Genomic DNA, 23,399 nt, shown 5'->3' on the forward strand with positions numbered 1-23,399 from the left:
AACGAAAGAGACGTATCCCGAGTGATAAAGAAAAACAATACGGTGTATAAATGAGGTAGCCGACCCAGAAACGTTTACGGAGATGACATATGAATGTAGGAGGTAGACATTCTACCTGTATTCTACATAAGTTACTTATTATATTTTGGTGTATAATGTTCTTATTTATTTAAGAATATTTTTCTTAGATCGATAGTTCGTCCAATGTTTGCTCCGATGTAATTTCTGCATGTGCAATAAATTTGAGGGTGTTAGCGCCTTTCTGTATATGGCAAACACCTATGTAATGTGTGGATATTGTTTCTAAGGAAATAAACGTGTTTATAGACTTTCGGCCATTAATTTATTTTTCACTTTTAGCCATTGTCAGTTCTTTTTACCAGACATAGTGAAGATTCGACTGAGTAAGTAAAGTCACCGGTCTAGACTCTCGAAATCTCGAAATAGACTACTTGAGAGAGAGAGAGAGAGAGAGAGAGAGAGAGAGAGAGAGAGAGAGAGAGAGAGAGAGAGAGAGAGAGAGAGAGAGAGAGAGAGAGAGAGTGTGTGTGTGTGTGTGTGTGTGTGTGTGTGTGAGAGAGAGAGAGGGAGAGAGGGAGGGAGGAGGGAGGGAGGGAGGGAGGGAGAGACAGACAGACAGACAGACAGACAGACAGACACAGACAGAGAGACAGAGAGAGAGACAGAGAGAGAGACAGACTGAAAGACAGACAGGCAGGCAGACAGACAGACAGACAGACAGACAGGCAGGCAGGCAGACAGGCAGGCAGGCAGGCAGGCAGGCAGACAGACAGACAGACAGACAGAGACAGAGAGGGTGGGAAGATTAAGGCACACAATGTTTACTAAGCGGAGTACCCGCTAATGCGCTGACTGGGATTGAAAATTTGCCTTCTGATCGGGAAATGCACTAAAAGAGTAAATAAACAGCTATTCGTAAACCTATGTGTATGTGTACATTGACAGGTGGTTTATCGGGACTTATTGAAAATTCCTGAGCAGCAGGCGAGGTTGTCATCGACGCCGACTAGAATGGTGATTAAGGGAGTATTCAATAATTACAGGGGGAGGGGTAGTATCAAACCCAAGTTTGTGGCATAAAATGTTCTACATCATATGGTTAATTGTTATCTCTGTTTACATCTTGAAAGGAGTATAAAACGTCATTGTCATTTAGATAACCTCGCTATAAAACTGGCGTCTCTTCCTATACAGATAACTTTCATTTTAAAAAAATACAGCGGAGTATTGTTTATAACATTTCGCGTATTCTTTAAAGTAACCATATGGTTGGGGATTGCGGTATGTATTTTGGATGTTTAATTTATAAAACAATTTTATCATGGCTTCCTACTTGAAAAATCAATGTGAAACAACATGTTTGTAACTCAATAAATGGCAAATAATTAAAAGACTGATAATTGTGTAAATATTTGTTATTGTACGTACAATTAATAACAAACCTTTGTATACACTTTTTTGCATAGTTTGTTTTGCAATGTGCTGAGTTGCAAACACAGACTGGTATATGTTGTCTCATTGATTTTAGATTTTCAAGTAGGACGCCATGATGATAAAATTGTTTTATGAATTAAAAATCCAAAATAAATGCCCAATCCCCATCCGTATGGCCACTTTAACGCAAAGAAAATAAATACTTTGGGAATTTACACTAAACTGTCTCCCATACAACAAACGTACAACGGTACTCAAGTGAGCTTCGTCTGTACACATATGGGCACCAGGTGGAGTTTGGTGTCAGAAAATAACACGTATGGAATTCAAAAACTATTGATTGTTGGGTCGTGTCGTATCAGTAATTTGCATTTGTTACATGTAAACTGTTAATATAATTTGACAGCACGTAAACTGACTATACACTCTAGGCTTTCGGTACATTTAACTAAAAGTAGTAAAATAATCAATTTCGCATTCGAAATTCATTGTTTGCGTTCTGTTTAGTAATCTTCTGATGCCAAACCGTAACCTGCACCAGTGATCCGTAGTTGGAAATTGTCCGTTGTACAATTAACTGTGAGGGCGCTGTTCTTCCTGTCTGTGTGACCGGGGGGGGGGGGGGTTTACATTTGCTATGTTACTACTAGTGCATGAAGCATTGCTGTACCCTACACTGGAAATGGTGGGGATTTCAGGTCAACACATCAATATTACTATATATCGTGATGATTCATTCAATGAGTACCACCTGGCATTTATAGAAATGTGCAAATAAAGGTATACATAAACAGTCACTCTTTACATGAAAGATAACGATGTTGATATACCACAATACCATCGTAACAAAAGTACGAAGGGTGGATATATCAATGGAAGTAATATAATCAGCTTGTCCAAAGATTTTGATATTAAAATGACAAAACTAGCTATAGGGTGCACATAGTATGGAACTTACGTCCACACACGCCGACCATGTTTGTTTAGGTGATTAAGGCTACTGTTGAATGACAGTTCTACATTATTTAAATTAGAAAAAAGTACAGCGTCGGTGCACCAGAATGATTGAATTATTGGTATGAGAACAGGGGACGCATTTTGAAAACTGACAACCTTAGAATAGAAACCAACGGATCGGAACGGATCAGAGCTGATTTGCTGGAAGCGTACAAACTTTTCCTTGAACATACAACCGTTGATCCAGTTGTGTTTTTCAAAGTATCTGCTTCGAAAACAAGGGGACACAGTTCGAAAGAAATTATTTAAGGACAGATCCAGATTGGATATGTTTATTACGTAAATATTTTGTCAGTCAACGTGTCGCAGAACAGTTTACCAGAAAGGGTTATTGCTACTACATCAATTAATCATTTTAAGACATGTATTGGTAACCACCTCAGAACAGTAAGGGGTCTTTAAAAGCCTCAGTGGCTTCCTACCCCACATGAAGTCACAGTAAATTCACGGTAAAATACTCTACACGGTTTCATGCAGAAGGTGTTCATGAAGTGGTCACAAATTTCAACATCTTAAATAAAAAATAGCATTTTAAACAAAGTATTCAAAACAAATGTGAGAATGCTTAACGCTTTACATTTGTAAACTAACATGTATCGTCATTATCATTATGTTCTGGCTTGTGAGAATGCACTATCATTTCACCACCAAACCAATCCTTGTTACGTGCACATAGTCATCAAGTAAGATAGCGGAAACGAAGCCTTTACACAAACTAACACTACTGTTGCGCCCACAGGGTGAAGCGAGCATGTTAGTGATGATTTGGTTTCATGTGCTTTATTTGTGGTTGAATAAAGCTGTCACACCAAATAAAGACACAATCGCTAATATACAATGGGCGGGAGGGGGGGGGCACTCAAAAGCACCCTTTACCTATATAAACCTAAATCAGCATGCGATTGCGTGTTTATTTGGTGTGATAATCGCTTAGGAGATAAGATGATGAGTAAACCGTGATTGAAACGTGAAACTCACACCACAGGGAACAGGAGGACCAGTGTGTGATAGTTTGCACAGTCGTCTTTATATTTGTCCACTTTATTCAATAAAGATGATACTATAAATGACGTGTTTTATTTTTCCACTGCTAGTATTTTATCTCTTATCTTTATCTGTTATCGGCTACTCACTAAGTGTACACACACATATAATTACACAATTCGCCATATTCGCCATGCGTCTTTTATGGATGTAAGTGGACTTTCCGATGAGTATACCAAATCGAAAAAAATGTCGAGGAAACCCCTATGACGCTATCAACTGTGTTGAACACATCAGAAACAGGCTACCTTCGATGTCATGTATCGGTTTCAACATTATACTAGAATAGTTTACATTGAGGTTTTATAGAACAATAAAAGACTTTTAATGCCACTGCAATTACTCCTCGTTGACCTTTCAGATGGGTATATGGCGTACTTCAAACCACTATTTAGTTGTCTGAGGGTGTACATAAGACCATAAGGTACGTCGTGCTGTTTAACCGTATCGAGCTTCTCTGAGATAGTGTACGACACGTTGTATTTTACTGACCAGCTGTACATGGCATGATTTAGTAGGTTCATTTCAAATCCATTTCACACCAGCACGCCTAACCATAGACATACAAACTTAATCGGTGTTCCAATAATGAGATATGAATATGTTATTTCGACCCATAATGCAAGCAATTCACCATGCCCCATCGATTAGATGTAGATATTGTTACTTAGTATAAGGTACATAAACGTTGTGCATGACACACTCAAAATTTGTTTTTTAGACTATTAGTTCGTGTTGAACCCTATTTTGACGGAACTAAAATTTTATATGGGACAGCTATGTTTTTTTACATTCGATGAAAAAACATTGAATACATATTTATTGTGTATATCAGTTTTTGGACAACATAGAGGGAAACTTTCCAACACTTCCTAATTCCATATTTGGATTATAATTCAAAAGAAGGCATCGTCTCTTTGTAGGAAACCTTTTCTTCTTGCAGCTGTGGCAGATATGTGTCGCTATTTAAACCTGCATGCCGCTGTGCTCTCATGTTTCATATATATATATTTCAATAGCATCAATTGCAGGATTTAATTCAAATATTATCTCGCTTTATTCAGTGTATGGAAATGAGACAGAACTAAAGTAAACCATCGTTAATCTCTTTGGGAAAACAGTCTCTGGAAATTATATTAAAAAGACGCATCTGGTAGAATAATATACTGAAAGTCTGTAGTGTTCACTGTCCTGTTATTTTCGATTTTATAAATTTAACAGTTCTTTAGATGCAAGAACGACATCGCCACAAAAGTTTAATTTAGAACTTGTGATCCATGAAAGGTAGCTCATCCGGGATATTCGCCGTTACTATATGTTAGCATAATAAGGACAGTTCTGGTCATTGACGACGTTCAACTACATAACAGTAGAAAATTGTACAGCCTCAACTTTCAGAGTTCAGATCCACTGGCATAAAGTGTCTGTCATTCCATTTGGTATAAAGTGTCTGTCATTCAAAATTGTCATTATGTATCTGTCATTTCACTTGACATTAAGTGTGTGTTAATTGACATACAGTACTTGTCATTCCACTTGGCATTAAGTGACTGTCATTCCACTTGGCATTAAGTGACTGTCATTCCACTTGGCATTAAGTGACTGTCATTCCACTTGGCATTAAGTGACTGTCATTCCACTTGGCATTAAGTGACTGTCATTCCACTTGGCATTAAGTGACTGTCATTCCACTTGGCATTAAGTGACTGTCATTCCACTTGGCATTAAGTGACTGTCATTCCACTTGGCATTAAGTGACTGTCATTCCACTTGGCATTAAGTGACTGTCATTCCACTTGGCATTAAGTGACTGTCATAGCATTTCACTTGTTAAAATGTTAAAAACAGAGAAAGTGGCTCCGCACAACGAATATTAAACTTCTGTGTTGGCGATCGACATGTGTTTTTGTTTTGTTTATTTGTGTCTGTTCTGTTTGGCTGATGACGTAATAAAATAGCCATGGCGATACGAAGCTGGATCCTTCATGTCTTTCAAAATTGACAACGGCGTTCCTTTGGTCGCTAACATTCCAAAACCCTATACTATACTTAAAATTAGTAGAGTGGTGGAATAATTCAGTGAAAATTTCAGAAATAATCAAAAATATTTGTTAAAGTACTGTGATATTGCTAAAGTGGTAGGTGGTGCCAAATATTCTATCTATCCTAAAAGATAAAAGATAGAAAACAAAAAGACTACTTTCGAACTTTCTAGCATTACTAGCCTGTCAACAACAAGCTAATACTCCGACAGGATGCTCCGTTACCAAAGTACACATGAGCATAAGTTATTACCACGTCTGCGATATGGCACACTGCATGCATGCCGCTCGAGTAGACAACCCAGACTGTTCAATCCACAGAATAAATACAATTAAAGCATTAGAACACATACGACCGATCTCTTATCAAAACAACTTATACATTAAGTGATACACACAACAAATTGTATAATTTTTTTCAAATTTTTCAATCGGGATAGTGATTTCGATACTTCGTGCAAATACACACAGTTGTGGCAATATTCTGAAAGAGTGGCGTACAGTATAAAAAGATTAAAACTGTCAATCTATTATTTTGGTTCACACTAGAGCATAATAATGAGTGTACATAAAAATTGGCACGACATTCTAAAAAGTACACTCAGGTAAAGTTGACAGAATAAAACAGATAAAGAATACATCAATCGTAAAACGTCATATTCTTTTAAAAGGTATACACTTTGCTATTATATGATTTCTATGTATTTTCATCTAAAATATAAAGAATCCAGGGGATACAACTTTACGTTATTATACTACAACATTAACAGCACGTTCAACTATTCACACCATATGTTACCATCACCAACCTCAGTATCCTGAAATACATGTACTAACTACATAAATCTTTGCACAAAAGTTTGTCTTGTTATTTTGTTTGGTTAGGTTTACTCATTTTCACTATTCATGTCCTGGCACCCGTTGATAAACTAACTCCCTAGATTAACTCACACAAAAAAAGATAATCTGATACTTATGAAGGACGTCCTCGTACAGGATATATGAACTGATGACGTCAGCAAATCAAAGAAAGTAATACATGTATTATAAACACAGCACAGTTGAAGCGATTATTTTGTAGGGATGCGTCACACTGGACAGCATCTGTCTGTGTTGGACAATTCATGAGAGACTTGGGGGTGTTGAACGAATCGTGAGAGACTTAGGGGTATTGAACGAATCGAGTGATTTGGAGTGTTGGACGAATCAAGAGAGACCCGGGGGTATTTTATGGAATAATTATATATATATGATAAATGTCCAGTCATCTGCGTTCTTATGACATATACTTAAACGTACCAGTATTGAGCAACATATTTCAGTTTTCCACTGGTAATAGAAGATGCATTCGGTGATTGCCGTTGCTCTGCTTTCAGTGTTCTCCATGGGAATGCTTGTGGTAAGTAAAATCTGGGTTTATGAATGTACAACAAATAGTACCGTTTTACGGATAGCTTACATTTCATTTTCCCCCCATCAAATCGTCTCAATTGTTGCTCGGTCTTCTCAGTGTGCAACTTAACTTAATATAGTGAGAATGATGTAAATGATAAAAGTTATCTTAAACCTAGGAGTCGTGCGCATCAAGGGAGAAGTGGACTGGGACAGAAAGAAAGCCAGAATCTAGTTATTTCGCAGAGTCGCGGAAGAAATAACAGCTCTGGTTTGCGAGAATGGTGATTATACACTTTCGCCAAACCTATGAACTAACGTCCCGTATCTTTACCAAAACATTTAGAACGACGCCCATCAAAAAGAAATGTTGCATACACTTAAAAATTCCCTGAGGTTACGGTGTTTTTTTGGTTAAATATACACGTAGTCATCAGAAAGGAAACATCGAATTGTGATAAAATAAAGGGAGTGAAAATATTGGTGTAGTTTATAAAGTATTTCAGTCGAAATATACGAATTTATACGATAGTGAGATATGGCAAGCCGATCAGGCCAAAAGTATTTTTTTAATTTAGCTGTAGTATTTGATATTTTTCGTACTTACAAACTAATTATAACCGTTTATGTACTTTTATTCCATGTTCACGTTATTTTGATTGAAATATGTTTTCATTTATTTGAGGATATTGTTTTATTTTTCGTCTAACCAGAATTTTTTAAAGGATTATTTATAAGCTTAATTGAAAGTCAAAATATATTTTTTGTTAAAGTTTTTTATTTTTTATTTTTTTTATTTTTTATTTCAACTTTTAAATTTTTTTTTCAACTTTTTTTTTGGCCGAGTTTGCTGACATGCGCCGGTCACGAATGATGAACGGTTTGCCATAGTGAGAGCCATAGAAGGGTCGAATTCTTAATTCTTAATTTAAGTATTAAAACGAGGAAGTAAGTAGGAAGTAAGCTGGGTTTAAAGCCTTGCTTTAACATTAGCTTTGGCAGCAAATGGCAGCAGACTTACCCCACCGACCGTTAATAAAAAGCAACAAACAACGACAGGAGAAAATACCCTTCTATATTAACGTTCCCTTTGACCAATCAGATAACAGCAAAACACTTATCAGTCAACAATGACTTTAAAAGATAAACTCACATAGCCACGTACATATACTACCAAACCAGAAAGACTATACAGTTTCAATTAGGCGACAAGATGTTTTTCACATTTCACCCAACGTTTTCTGTTACGAATTACACAACAAATTACTGTCACTGATAGCAGCACGCACATGAAATGTTACATTTTACCTCATTGTAAACGCACATAAATAGGTCTCTGTTTGAATCTTTCTTGCATCATCCGACCGTGATGTTGACTTGCGTTCACAATAAAGATAAAATGTATCATTTTATATATGCTTGCGTGACGTGCTATCAGTGTTTGTATTTTGTTTTATGAAATTTACAACAACAAAAACCTTTTATGACACGAAAAAACAAACACCATGTTACGTAATTGAAACTGTACAGTCACCCTGGTTTGGTAGTAATTATAAATCTGCTTTCCATTTAGGACTAAAACCACACGCCTTCTGATATCACTAGGTCTATTGCAATTCTTGATTCATGTTTTTTTTATCTGGACAACAGCTTTACCAGTAGCGGGCCTTTGATGTATTCTCTAATGATTCCAACAACAGGCGACTAATTAGTTCACGAATCTGTTATGCACACTGTAAGCCTATCGTATTTGTAGTGTCTGTCAATGCGAGTATGTTAAACACTATTTGGTCAAAACGAAACCGTTTTTTATGATGAAATGACTTATAAATAAACTATGTTATATTTACTTAATGCGTTCTAGGCAGTCAAGGCTGAAGGTATGTAAAGTTAATATATATAAATATCTATGTGTATAACAATAGTGATTTAGTTTATTAATTGACTGATCTATAAAATGGTCGCTTGCTTGCTTGATTGATTGCTTGATTGCTTGCTTGATTGATTGCTTGCTTGATTGATTGCTTGCTTGATTGCTTGCTTACTTGTTTGCTTGCTTGCTTACTTGCTTGCTTGCTTGCTTGATTGATTCCTTGTTTGCTTGCTTGCTTGCTTGCTTGATTGATTGCTTGCTTGATTGATTGATTGATTGAACGATCGATAAATATCTATGTGTATAACAATAGTGATTTAGTTTATTAATTGACTGATCTATAAAATGGTCGCTTGCTTGCTTGATTGATTGCTTGATTGCTTGCTTGATTGATTGCTTGCTTGATTGATTGCTTGCTTGATTGCTTGCTTACTTGTTTGCTTGCTTGCTTACTTGCTTGCTTGCTTGCTTGATTGATTCCTTGTTTGCTTGCTTGCTTGCTTGCTTGATTGATTGCTTGCTTGATTGATTGATTGATTGAACGATCGATCGAGCGATTGATTGATTGATTGATTGATTGATTGATTGATTGATTGATTGATTGATTGATTGATTGATTGATTGATTGATTGAAGACCTGAATGAAAAACAAATGGACAAAGGTATTTATCATGTGTAGCTTTTCTGTTGAAAAAAAGAGAATTCTATATTTTTATACTTTGTTCTAGATGAATATTTCTTTTATGTTTGCAATGCTCTTTTCTCTTTATTTTCACACCCTTTCCATTTTCCTATATCCGTTTTCATTCAAGAGTTAGATATTTTGTCCCTAAAACTGATACTGTCAACCGTACACATATTTGAAGTCAATAATTGGCTGATAAAAAGGGCTGAGTTCCATATCATTATACAAAAGTCTCTTATTAGAGATCGAAAGCTCGAATAAAAAAGTCTTAACTTCTACTTTTCGATCCCCTAAGATTTGTTTGTTCGCCTACTTAACTATAACTTTAAGTAAAACTAGATGGAGAAAAAAGCTATAGTTTGTCTCATTGTGTGAAATTGCTAGAATATTAATTTCTTATCTTTGAAGATCCAGGGGACAATATAGCAACATGTATTATCAAAGGTGATCCCCACTATACCACATTCGACCAGACACTGTATAACTTCTCAGGACGTTGTACATATACTATGTTAAGAGATGGAAACCCACGGTACAAGAAACCTCGTTTCTCTGTAAATGCTGACAATATGTACCAAAAGGGAGGTAAGATATATAATTAATACTTGTGGCTCAATTTATGCTGGGCATACCACAGGGTGCAGCGAGCATGTATCTATCTATCAATTGCATGCTTGCTGCACATTGTGGGCATACGCCCACTTAAAATAGAAACAGGCAAATTCTGTGGTCTTGAAGTCGAAGACAGGAAATGTGACATTTACTGATAAAATTTCCCATTGATACTGCAAAATTTTTACATGGGGCCTTTAACCGTAGGAAAAACTTTGTTTACAACTGAGACATATGTGATATTTATTTATTTATTTATTTATTTATTTATTTATTTATTTATTTATTTATTTATTTATTTATTTATTTATCCATCAAATTTTATATTCTTTGTGTCCTATCAGGCAGAGGGCTTTTTTGTAAATATTATTTAAGTGCTGTATAATCCACAAATTATTCTGAATATTGGTATGCTGTGTATTCTTCCTATCCCATGTGAAAAAAATGTACGCCGGACATTTATACTGAGACCAAATTTGTAAGGCAGCTTGGCCGAGGTTTCACTGCACTAACGAATTTATGAAAAACTATTAATTCTAAACATTAACACTGGAAAACGATTGTGTCATTGAGATAAGAAGCTTTAAAAAGTCTATTTAGGCAATGATCAAATTCTATGTCGTTTCTTATCATTCTACTCGGATTCTTCCTATAGAGAACAATGCTCGCGTCGTCGGATTCGACTTCACTGTTGGCAATAAGACTGTTTCCGTTACTGGATTCAATGACAGTCGTTACGAGATGCATGATGTAAGTATATGAGTTATGAGTTATTTGACATGCATACATACATACATACATACATACATAAATGCATACATACATACATACATACATACATACATACATACATACATACATACATACATACGTACATACATACGTACGTACGTACGTACGTACACGTACGTACGTACGCACGCAGGCAGGCAGGCAGGCAGGCAGGCAGGCAGGCAGGCATACATACATACATACATACATACATACATACATACATACATACATACATACATACATACATACATACATACATACATACCCTCTGCAAGTACATATAGAACTTTCCCTTGAAAGCAGTACCGACGAATTGCTTCTCAAATTTACACAATTCACATGATATGAGTGTCAATAAATCAACGTCAGGTGATACAAGCCAAAAACCCATTCATGTTCAAAATTGAAAAGGAGGAAAATGTCCAAAATGAACAAAACAGACACACAAGATTTAACAAAAAGTGGTATGGATTACAGAAATGGTAAAAAAAAACCCAGAAGGGTTTACTCGTAGAAAGTCCTTTTCAGTGTTAATAAAAGTGCAGGGAAGGAAGACGATTATTCAGTGTTCTAACGCCACAATGTTGCTTAATATATACAGCAAGATGGCAACTCACTGAAACAGGATCTTCCCGACGTCGAGCTAGGTGATTCGTTGACAGTGAAACAACGAGACGACACTCTTTACTTCGACAGTGATGAGTTTGGCGTACATCTTACTTGGTCTCCACGCCGTCCTTACCTCCTGTTCATTGAAATTGATCTTGATATTATTGAAAATGGCAACTTCGTACAAGGAATGTGTGGTGATGCTGACGGCAATCCAACAGATGATTTGAGATACCCGAATGGTGCTCGCGTCAACCATAAGAACCCGGGCCCAGGGAAGACAGAACAAGATGTCATTAATGAGTTCGGAGAATCATGGGAAGTTGAAGGGACGTAAGTATGAAAAATGAATATATATCAGTGAATTGAAGGAAAATGCGGCAAACGCGTATTCTTGTGAAATTTGCATATAAAGTATTAAAAAAGAAGATGAGACGATATAGAAAATTATCAATTGAATTCAAAATAGAACCAAAGCGACTGAATTCAGAAAAGAATCAATTTCAAAGCGACTAAATTCAAAATAACACCATAGCAACTAATTCAAAATAGAAACATAGCAATTGAAATCAGAATAGAACCAAAGTGATTAAATTCAAAGTAATACCATAGCAACCGAATTCAAAATAGAAACATAGTGATTGAATTCAAAATAGAAACATAGCAACTGATTCTGAATAGAACCAAAGCGACTGAATTCAAAATGACACCATAGCAGCTGGCAACTGAATTCAAAATAGAACCATAGCAACTGAATTCAAAATAGAACCATAGCAACTGAATTCAAAATATAACGCACTTTAACTCAGACTTTAACTGAACTTAAAGTCGAAAATAGAACCTTGGCAACTCAACACAAAATAGCACCATGGTAACTTCACTCAAAATATTTGCAACGCTTAATATCGTTTTTTTTTTCAATCAGTGAAATGTTTGCTATTCACCACTAATTTACTATAAACTAGTATTTACTAATTTACTAATTTCCATTATAGGTGTCCTAGCATTTAATTTGACGACATTCTTCAAGACGAACAGTTTGGTGTTTGGTTAAATCAATTGTGACGTATGAAGAACGCAGTAATATTTCTTCGGTAGATTTTTGGATTCACAAGGGTAATGATGGATGACTTGTTGACGATAGACTATTTGCCACGCCCTATTAAACGCGCAATGATATGTTATTGTTATTATCACAGACTCTTTTCATTTGCCTGTCTTTTAGTTTTTCTCCTTGTAAGATCATATTGGTTAATTATGGGAGTAAAATGAGGTGATGCAATCATATGGTCTCTCAGCTGATCCATTTTCTCTGTTTATGCTATATACATTATACGCATGCGCATGTCCTGTTCACGGTATACTGTTTATAAACGTTTACATTACCTTCTTTAAATATCGTACACAGCTAAGACAGTCCGCCATTTTCTGGTTGTTTTTATTCAGAATCGTTTTCAGTGGGTTTTGACTTGTCCAATCAGCAAGGCACTTAACGCGAATATTATTGGGGAATGCCTGTTGGATGGTTAATAAATGAAAATTAAAATTAAAAAAAAAAAAAAAAAAAATAATCGTCCGATATCGCAAGTTAAGTAGGACCCACAACAACGAAAGGTTCAGTCTACGTATTCTATGGTCGAACCATTCATCGAACTACATGATCGACGTCGTTGCTGCAAATAAGAATAGGCAGGAAAGAACTATGACATTTGATCGGTCGCCCTGTCACATTTCGACATAAATCCACTGACTGGCTCATTTTGCAATTGAAATTATGCCATTCGTATATAAATAATGTCACAGATGCCTATCAATATATTTAATATGGGTTCTCAACTTTGCAAAACTCGCGATGTATGAGTAATTCATCCAGTTTTTATTTTCAATCGAGTACGGCCACGTCACCTCTATTGTTCAGGGATTCAAATATAGTTGCTCATCTCGAGCTTAGCAGATCTCCGTTAGAAAGAAAAGAGAACACTGTTTTTGTTCTGTACCAGGCTGCTTACTTTACAGATAAACTGACAAGACAAGCTGTCACACACATTGTAAAATCATTATTTCTATTCGAACACATGCACGTGTGGAATCTCCTCTACCTGGACCACTTGGCTAAAAGAAGTGGTGTTCAGACTCATACTGACTACCTTTAGCATAATATGTTTTAATATTTATACATCTGTCCACGCTAGTGTACATGCATATTAAGCAATGAATCGGTTTTGTTTTTGAAGATGTGTAGGATCCACCTTTTAGCTCCGCTGTCAGCGACAGCCGAGTGGAGTTTAAGGGTTAGGTTGAATCTCCGTCGTCGTCCGTTGCCCGTTGTCCATTGACCATCAACTGCTTTTATTTTCATCTTCTTCTCTGAAACCGACACTCAATATGCTTAGATATTTGATGTGTATGTTCCGGGGGGAGCTATTCAGGATTTTTCATAACAAGTTGCTATGAGAAATCTTCTATTTTTAGCGATTTTTTTTTTTTTTTTGGGGGGGAGGGTAGTTTTTAGCAAAAGGGACATTTTCAATTTCTTCTCCGAAACCTCTATATTTGTTCAAGTGTGCATGTGTCTTCGAAATCATCATATAGTGAATTTTTGAGCAGACGATGAGGTTGACCAGCTTATATTGTTAATAGAGAGGAAAGGGGAGACAAGGAGAAGGAGATGAAAAGATAGTCTAAGATGTATTCACACAACGAAAGACAAAACACAATGCATATTTTGTGCACGTACATGATACATTCTGACTATAGTTCATCTGATCGGTATCAATTTAATTGTCTTTTATTTCATTCAAAAAATCGTACATTGCATAGAACTAACAAGAACTGTATCAGTCGTACTAGTGTCTCATTGTGAAAATAATGTAACAATAATATGTTTGCTTAATTCATGACTTCACTATATAGATAAAAGCTCATTGCAATTATAAACAGGGAAGTAAATACCCATCCGATATTGTATACCACATCTCAACACCACTATCTTGGATTATCTATGCATCGAAGATACTTCATTATGTACCTTGAATGAAAAAAAAAGAAATTGGCGTGATAATTGACAAAGGCGACCTCACACATCGGTCTACCCCTGTCAGAGCAGGCCGGTGAGGGCGGAGCTACCCGACGTATTTGAGTACAGTCTAGGAAATGCCCTGATTACAACATTTAATTTCACAATATACCTTGACAGGTATGACATTGCATGATACACTATACGTAAGTGGTGTGGTGACAAACGTTAATGTTCACACAGCCTTGAGCCATGGAATCACTTTGTAGATTTTAGTCAGGAAAATAATAATATACTCCTCGTATGGAATTTTCATGAATCTGTCACTTTTATGCATACAAAAATAGAAAAGTAATTAATAGATAACTAACAAGGAATAGTTCTTCCTAAGGAAATCGGATAATCAATCAAAGGTCCCTTATATCGTAATACTTGTATGAATGATTGAAATGACTGTAATAATTTACTGCATACTACATCACGTGATAATTAAATGTCAAATTATCATTTTCTGTGAACATTTCAGATGGGATCGTAAATCAACAAAGCAAAATTTGAAGCTTTGACAAAAAACTTTCTGTACCTGCTTCGATTTATTCACCTTTGTCGTCGATAGCAGTACCTGCAGAAACACGAGAATGATATAAGTTGGTCAAATGGAATATATTATATATATATATATGTCGTGTAGAATACAAGACACGTAGTTGACATATAGCATAGAGGGGTGATTTGAATTCGACCTACACATATTTGTTATATCATTCTGTGGTAGATTCAGTGACGATTATACCATACACAAGCCATGTTATTGTCTTTGAACAGAAAATATGCATTGATTATATATACATTGGTCGTTCTACGTCACGTAGAACCCATGTCACGTCACGTCTTATACGTCACTGCTTCTGCGGTGCTCGAAATCTGAGTCAAAACTGTCCAAATCGCCATTATTTTTCCCGACTTCATGGGAATCAACAGAAATAGTGTATTCAAGTTGCACACTCAATATTCATGAGTCCTTAGTGCAAATACCCTTCAGTGTAAAATATCCCTCATGAATATTCATTGTTCAACTTGACTACATCATTTCTGCTGACTCCCATGATTCAATGGTCCATGGCAAAGCTATCCTATAAAGGCACAAGATCAACTTGATGTTTCTCTGAAATCACAAGTAATTGAAGGCGATGTAAAATAATGAAATGACTCTCTAGAACCCATAGTTTATGAAATGGCTTGATTTTCTAGAGTGGCGTTCCCCTATATTCCTTTCAGTATAGTATAAGGTATTAAACTGATTGAATGTGTGTAGTTATGCTGACTTTGCTTGGGGTAAATATGAGGGTTGGTAGCTATAACCTTACTGTTGGAGCAAATTGGTGTCAAGTGGTATAATGATACAAAGAAACCCCCACAGAAGATGCGCAGTCATGGATTATTGACGAGGCAAATTCAACATTAGCCGTCTGAACATTTGCACGCTACTGTTGCTATGCGACTAACTAAATCATACCTGCATCGGATAGGGCGATTCGAAATCCCCGGAATGTAACACTACTATCTGACGTGAACGTCATCCAAATTGTTGGTTCATCGGACAGGTAGTCTTGGGGTGGTATGAATCCATTATATCGCCAAATAACACTACTTTCTTGGCCCGGTTCATCTCCATTTCCCGACGAAAAATAGTCACAACAGTTTTCAAGTTGAAAATCTTCGAAGAATACCATGATATTACTTCCACTTTCACTTTGAATGTTCCATTTGCACTGTGCTCTGTTCGGGTAGTCATTGGGGTAATTTGGCGAGGTTATAGTGGTCTTCCCGCCAGCAGGAACGATAACCTCCTCGGTGCAATCTGTGAGAAACGACATTGAGCTTAAGCCCTACTAAACTTGCATTACATTTTCATCCCAGACCACCATAAGAAATAGTGGTCTGAGTTTTCATCAAGCAATCAAAGGTTAGTCGCCAAACTTGTTCAGTTACATGAACTTATGAAAAGGCATTGTAGCTGTAACTTAGTGACCGATTTTATCCCAAGGAGTGTAGTGACAGGTTTAAGGTTCGTTGACTACTGTGTTCCACTCAATTGTTTCGAAATAAAGACAACTTGAAGATAAATACAGTTTATTTGTTACATGTCTTGAGGCTTGGTTTTGAATCCATCGCTGTTAGTTTGACTTATTATATTAATAAATGATACAGTCGCAAATTTGGCAGGTTTTAAGGATGAAAAATGACTTGATAGTGTTGTGAATTTTTAATTATCTTTTCAGCATTTTAAAATGCACACAGTGAACGAATACTAAGACAATAAATTAAATCAAACACTTGTCATCTTTTTAGAAAACTGACCATATATTTGCCAATAGAAAATGTGTAGTCTCAGTAGGTTGGTCAAATCATGTACAGTAGTCAATTGTTGTCCTGGTCTAGCATATCGACTAGAAATTAAGTTGTTAAGTTGCATGCAGAGTCGAACTCATTTTCTCTAATAGCGTTCGATCAGAATGACTGGTTATTTACAAATGTACTTACTGTCAGGCACACACATATCGAAGTAGTCATCACAGCATTCGTTGTAATAGTAACAATCAGGGTAACAGCTACATTGGAATTGACCATTCCAATTGCCACATATATCCCTGCAAGAACTTCCTACACATATTGAGAGAGAGAGAGAGAGAGAGAGAGAGAGAGAGAGAGAGAGAGAGAGAGAGAGAGAGAGAGAGAGAGAGAGAGAGAGAGAGAGAGAGAGAGAGAGAGAGAGAGAGAGAGAGAGAGAGAGAGAGAGAGAGTCCTAACATATTCAATTTGAATAATGTTTCCGTAAGATACTGCCTAGTTACCGGAAATCATTAATAATGGAAATGACTCACTACTTCTTCGTGCTACATGAACAACCTTTTAAACGACACGTTAAAGTTTGCATTCTTAATATATAGCCTAATTACCTAGATCATTAATTATGCAAATGACTCATAGGATGTTCACCAAACGTTTATGTTTACCAGATCTTGTAGTGAGCATAAGGATGATTCTGGGAATTGATGGAATAGTTTTTTTAGATATCGTATTCACAGAGACCATGGAGGTATAAGGGGAGTTACCTCCATGCAGAGACAGACAGACAGACAGACAGACAGACAGACAGACAGACAGACAGACAGACAGACAGACAGACAGACAGACAGACAGACAGACAGACAAAAGCATATCGTAACCTTTCCTTACGGAAAGTAAAAACTGACACACAGATCTATACGGTTGACATCGAAGTAATTGAATGCTTACATGTACATGTATGTGCGACTTTGTGCACAGTACACCGCGGGACAGTACACTATACTAGTAATTTGGAAGGGTAAGTAAAGTTAACTGTCAAACCATAGTCGGCGATATTTACCTATATTCTCAACAAGCACGTGGAAGCCTCGATCCGTGACACTGGTATCAGAAATGAATCTCATCCAGACAGAGTCAGAAAATGTTGTATAGCTCTCCGGCAACGAACTCCCAGAGTGTGCCCATATCTCGGTTGTGTAGTTGCTAGGCTGGTCTCCGTAACCAGCGAAGAAAACATCGTAGCCTTCTTCGTTGAGAAGTCTTTAAAATCAACAGCCAGTCTTCCATTTCCCTGGCGATAAACAATCCATTCACACCGAGCATCATTAGGGTAGTTTCCAGGATAACCAGGTGAAAAAATGTCGACAAACTCATCGGTTCCAACATAAAATGTTTCCGTACAGTTACCTAACCAAATAGAACATATATAGAGAAAATGAATTAAACAAGCCAAGCGTAAGGATAAATGGTGTGAAAATGATGTAGGCCTGTACTTCAGACCACCGTATTCAAATGAGCATCACAGTTTTATGCAGAGGTTCACCACAGAATCCATTTATCTCTTGAAACTTATATTCTGATCCCCATGACGATTTCTCAGTCAGGGTCATACTAAATATTAGCAGTCAACTAAGTTATACACTGAATACAGTGACAAAACTTTGAATACTGAGCTGTAAGTTATTATGAGAGAGAGAGAGATAAACCAATGAACGAGTTCATATATTTGGGATTGTAACAAAGTATCATTTGAACGAGGGTCGTTTACTGAAAGACTTTTATGCTAATGTTTAAACTATATCGTTACAAACAGATACAGACACACACAAAAAAAACCCACGCAGACACCTAAACACATACACAGACACAGACTGAAGGTCAGACAGACAGACAGACAGACAGACAGAGACACGTTTATATAATGCGGGTGTGTTTGTTCATCGTCCTTACCTCCACACAGTTCGAAATAATCCAGACAACAGTTTCCATCATAGACACAGTCACGGTAACAACTACAATAAAATTCGAAATTAAACCAATCACATTGTCCGTCGCAATAGCCCTGGCCTGTTGGGTGAAAAGAAAACTACAATGAATGAGTCATAGAAAAAGTAGTGGCCATGTTTCCGTAAACTAGGTGTCGTGAACGAAGCTGTCAGTGAAAACAAACTGTCCGCCAGTGGAAGAGGGTCTATGAATCGACTTCAGACTCCATTGTCCAGTTGGACACTCCCTACTCCCACCCGTTCTTTCATCCACGCTATCTCAATCGAAACGAAGCAAATTTCAAGGTAAATATTTTCATGCCAGGAGGGAAACTGAATATTTTGGGGGTATATAAGAACTATTTTGTTGTTGTTGTTTTAATGTTGAGAGTGAATATTTTGAAACGACCATGGTGGAAAGACTCGAAGGTTGACGGAAGAAATTTATCGAGTAGGAATGAATTTCATCATTTCAGCACACATCATAAAGCGTGGAAAATGAAGCACGAATAACTGTAACTGTCCCTTCTGAGTGAGAATAACTTTGTTGTTTTTTACTTCTGTCGTTGATTTTGAATCAAATGATGCAATCGTTCATTTGGAACCATTTTAAATTTCGTAAACATGTCATGGTGTTCATGAGAAAATATTGAATTGTAATGATACTTGAGAAATATGCAAGGAATATTCGGAACTGAAAACAAAACTTACCGTATGTATCTTCTACAACAATGGCAAAACCTCTCTCTGTTACAGAACCATCAGATACAAAACGCATCCACACAGCAGGTACAGCTGATATGAAGTCGTCTGGTGCTGTGAACCCAGAATGTGCCCATATAACACTGTTCTCTTGTTGCGGATAGTCTCCATGACCAGCGAAGAACAAATCATAGGTAGGTTCTGTGTTAAAATCCTGAAATTTAACGATAAGTGACGTGGATAGATCTGCCCGAAGAATCCATTGACATTGGACATCATTTGGATAATTATTGGGATAGTTTGGTGACGTCACAGTTACTTCGCCACCTCTTGGTACGGATATATACTCAATGCAATCACCTAGAGAGAGAGAGAGAGAGAGAGAGAGAGAGAGAGAGAGAGAGAGAGAGAGAGAGAGAGAGAGAGAGAGAGAGAGAGAGAGAGAGAGAGAGAGAGAGAGAGAGAGAGAGAGAGAGAGGGGAGGGATAGATATAGAGACAGAGACAGACAGACAGACAGACAGACAGACAGACAGACGGACGGACAGAAAGACAGGAACACAGTCAGTGAATGAGTGAGTGAGTGAGTGAGTGAGTGAGTGAGTGTGTGTGTGTGTGTGTGTGTGTGTGTGTGTGTGAGAGAGAGAGAGAGAGAGAGAGAGAGAGAGAGAGAGAGAGAGAGAGAGAGAGTGAGTGAGTGAGAGACAGAGCGAGACATACGGGTGTGTGTATGGATGGATTGATAGATAGATATTAGATAGACAGATACATATACATGCACACACACACACACATACATACATACATACATACATACATACATACATACATACATACATACATACATACATATGCATGCATGCATGTATGCATGCATAATACATGCATACATACAATACATACATACATACATACATACATACATACATACATACATACATACATACATGCATACATACATACATACATACATACATACATACATACATACATTTCAGAAATCCTTTCGGCAAGTTGATTGTAGTCATGGCAACCTGTTGCAAGGTCAATCTCATTAACATGTCAAACTGTATTGAGCTACCGACTTCCAAAAAAGGATAATTATAAACTAAATAGCGATATAATTACCTGCACACAGCTCAAAATAATCACTGCAGCAGTCATTGTCCGATGACGCAATTTTTCTCGCAACTACAGCCGAAAATGTCATTGAATCCCCCGCAAAATTCATCACAGCTAGCCATACCTGTAAAATATTGTTTTATATTATTGCTTTTATAAGTAGTCATGTTTAAACTTTTTGAAGGACAACCTGATAATATAAACGATTGAAGTTGACTAGCGCCCTCTACAATTGAAAACGATCATAACATAAGCGATCGGTCAGTTTTTCAGCTTAGGGTGTATTGGTGGATTGATGATGGGAGAAGGGGTGGGGGTGGGGGTGGGGTAACCCTGTTCCTGAAATTGGCAGTAGGGTCATCCTGTTTTTTAAATGTTTAAAATAGTCACTGTCGCATTTGAGTTTTTGATTTGATATAGGGGTTTGAATAGAATCGTTCAGCGTTTAATCTTCTACTCTTTCCAAAAATCAAAAAGTCTGTGTATAAATTTAAAGGTACACAGCTGTAGAGAGTACGTGCTAGCACGGTCGATTGAGTTCTTTTGAAGTTTACTGCTAAATAAATCAGACGTTTAAACAGTGATAGACATACCGGTATCATGAAGTCTAGTGCGGAATCCTCTGTCGGTGACACTACCATCAGAAATGAATCGTATCCATACTGATGTACCAGTCGAAAGAAAACTCTCCGGAGTGGAATAACCAGAATGTGCCCAAACTACACTAGTATTCTGACTTGGATCCTTCCCACTACCAGCAAAGTAATAGTCACAACAAGGCTCAGTTGCAAAATCCCAGTGGTCTACACCAATCCTGGTATTTTCCTCTGAGTGGATGATCCACTCGCATTGGACATTATTGGGATAATTATCAGGATAATTAGGTGACGTCACATCGACGTATCCATATCTGGGTATAACGATGATTTCATTACATGAACCTAACATATAAGTAAACAAGCATACGAGTAAATCTCTTCATTGATAATAGATCCTGAAAATGGGAACAGTACAGACAGACAGACAAACAGACAGACAGACAGACAGATAGACAGACACGCACACCACACCCAGATGGACAAATATCGATATACTATAGTTTCTCCTAAATGAACTAAAAACAAAGCAAAAATAATCAATTACTAATATAATTAATTAATTAATTAATTAATTAATTAATTAATTAATTAATTAATTAAACAAATTGATATACTTCACCGCACAACAATGTTACTAGAAAAAACGCATAAAACAAGGACCACTGTTCTTACCACTAGGTGTAGTCGAATATTGGCCTGTCAGCATATGGTCCAGAGAAATGGTTGTTCCGGAGGGAAAGGTAAAGACAGAAAATAGTTCTCATTAATCATATGTACTAGTAAGCTTAGATTTAAAGACATCACTCTGTAGTTGAAGCAAATAACACTACAGGGTACCTACATATCCATGTACATACATACATACATACATACATACATACATACATACATACATACATACATACATGCATACATGCATACATGCATACATGCATACATGCATACATGCATACATACATACATACATACATCCATACATCCATACATGCATACATGCATACATGCATACATGCATACATACATACATACATACATACATACATACATACATACAGACAGACAGACAGACAGACAGACAGACAGACAGATAGACAGACAGACAGACAGACAGTCATACATACATACATACATACATACATGCATGCATGCATGCATGCAGGCAGGCAGGCAGGCAGGCAGGCAGACAGACATACAGACAGACAGACAGACAGACAGATAGACAGACAGACAGACAGTCATACATACATACATGCATGCATACATGCAGGCAGGCAGGCAGGCAGGCAGGCAGACAGACAGACATACAGACAGACAGACAGACATGCATACATACATACATACATACATACCTATATACCTACATGTGGGTGTGTGCGTGTATGTGTCTGTGTCTATATGCGTGCGTGTGTGCACGTGTGTGTGTGTGTGTGTGTGTGTGTGTGTGTGTGTGTGTGTGTGTGTGCGTGCGTGCGTGCGTGCGTGTGTTGAGGTTACATTACTCACCTGGTGGTCCTGTTTGTGCTTTGATATCTGGGGATGAACATGAAATATGTCTATTAATACATCGCTTTAATAATGTATGTAGTAAGTAACATAGTATTTGTGGTGATGAACACTTTTCATATTTCAAGTTAAACGTCTCAGTAATATTTTGATGTGAAAAGGACAAAGCTCTGTCGAATATAAAAATGAAAAAAAATTTGGCTGTTATTTCGGAAGAAACATATTTTGACTGACCAGTTATCATCGGAAGATACTGTTACTATCTTTTCTATGATAACACTTGCTGAAATCAGCTGTTATATGCGCCACATATATCATTGCTGGAAAATTTTAAACATATGGGGAGTGTCGTGCTGATTAGATAGCAGTGGGGAGTAGGTAAACGATGAACCAATCTATCTACATATCTCAATGTCTGTCTGTCTGTCTGTCTGTCTGTCTGTCTGTCTGTCTGTCTGTCTGTTTGTCTACCACACCATTTTGGTCGCAGTCGACGGCTACAAACCCCTCTCGTGGCAATCGACGCCAATTTGCTCCATAGTAAGTTTTAGCGTTTATTATAAAATGTGCATTTTTACCCTGATATTTATCCTTACATTGATTCTCAGCTACAGACTG

At 37.0% G+C, this 23,399-nt stretch overlaps 1 protein-coding gene across 1 annotated transcript; it reads left to right on the forward strand.

Annotated features, from left to right (window-relative positions):
* Positions 1-6,821: 6,821 nt before the first annotated feature.
* LOC144443222 (alpha-tectorin-like) lies at positions 6,822-12,790 on the forward strand. The gene is made up of 6 exons (XM_078132637.1): positions 6,822-6,957; positions 8,815-8,830; positions 9,917-10,093; positions 10,776-10,870; positions 11,496-11,836; positions 12,499-12,790. The coding sequence occupies exons 1-6, from the start codon at positions 6,901-6,903 to the stop codon at positions 12,512-12,514; spliced, it is 702 nt and encodes a 233-aa protein (XP_077988763.1). The 5' UTR covers positions 6,822-6,900; the 3' UTR covers positions 12,515-12,790.
* Positions 12,791-23,399: the final 10,609 nt, after the last annotated feature.

Source organism: Glandiceps talaboti, chromosome 12 (assembly GCF_964340395.1).
Source record: "Glandiceps talaboti chromosome 12, keGlaTala1.1, whole genome shotgun sequence".
Lineage (NCBI taxonomy): Eukaryota > Metazoa > Hemichordata > Enteropneusta > Spengelidae > Glandiceps > Glandiceps talaboti.

Excerpts from the sequence above, each read along its gene's own strand:
- LOC144443222 (XM_078132637.1), top strand. The coding sequence starts at position 6,901 with ATGCATTCGGTGATTGCCGTTGCTCTGCTTTCAGTGTTCTCCATGGGA. Across the intron at positions 10,094-10,775 it reads CAATATGTACCAAAAGGGAG|AGAACAATGCTCGCGTCGTC; the intron begins GTAAGATATATA and ends TTCTTCCTATAG. Across the intron at positions 10,871-11,495 it reads GTCGTTACGAGATGCATGAT|CAAGATGGCAACTCACTGAA; the intron begins GTAAGTATATGA and ends TAATATATACAG.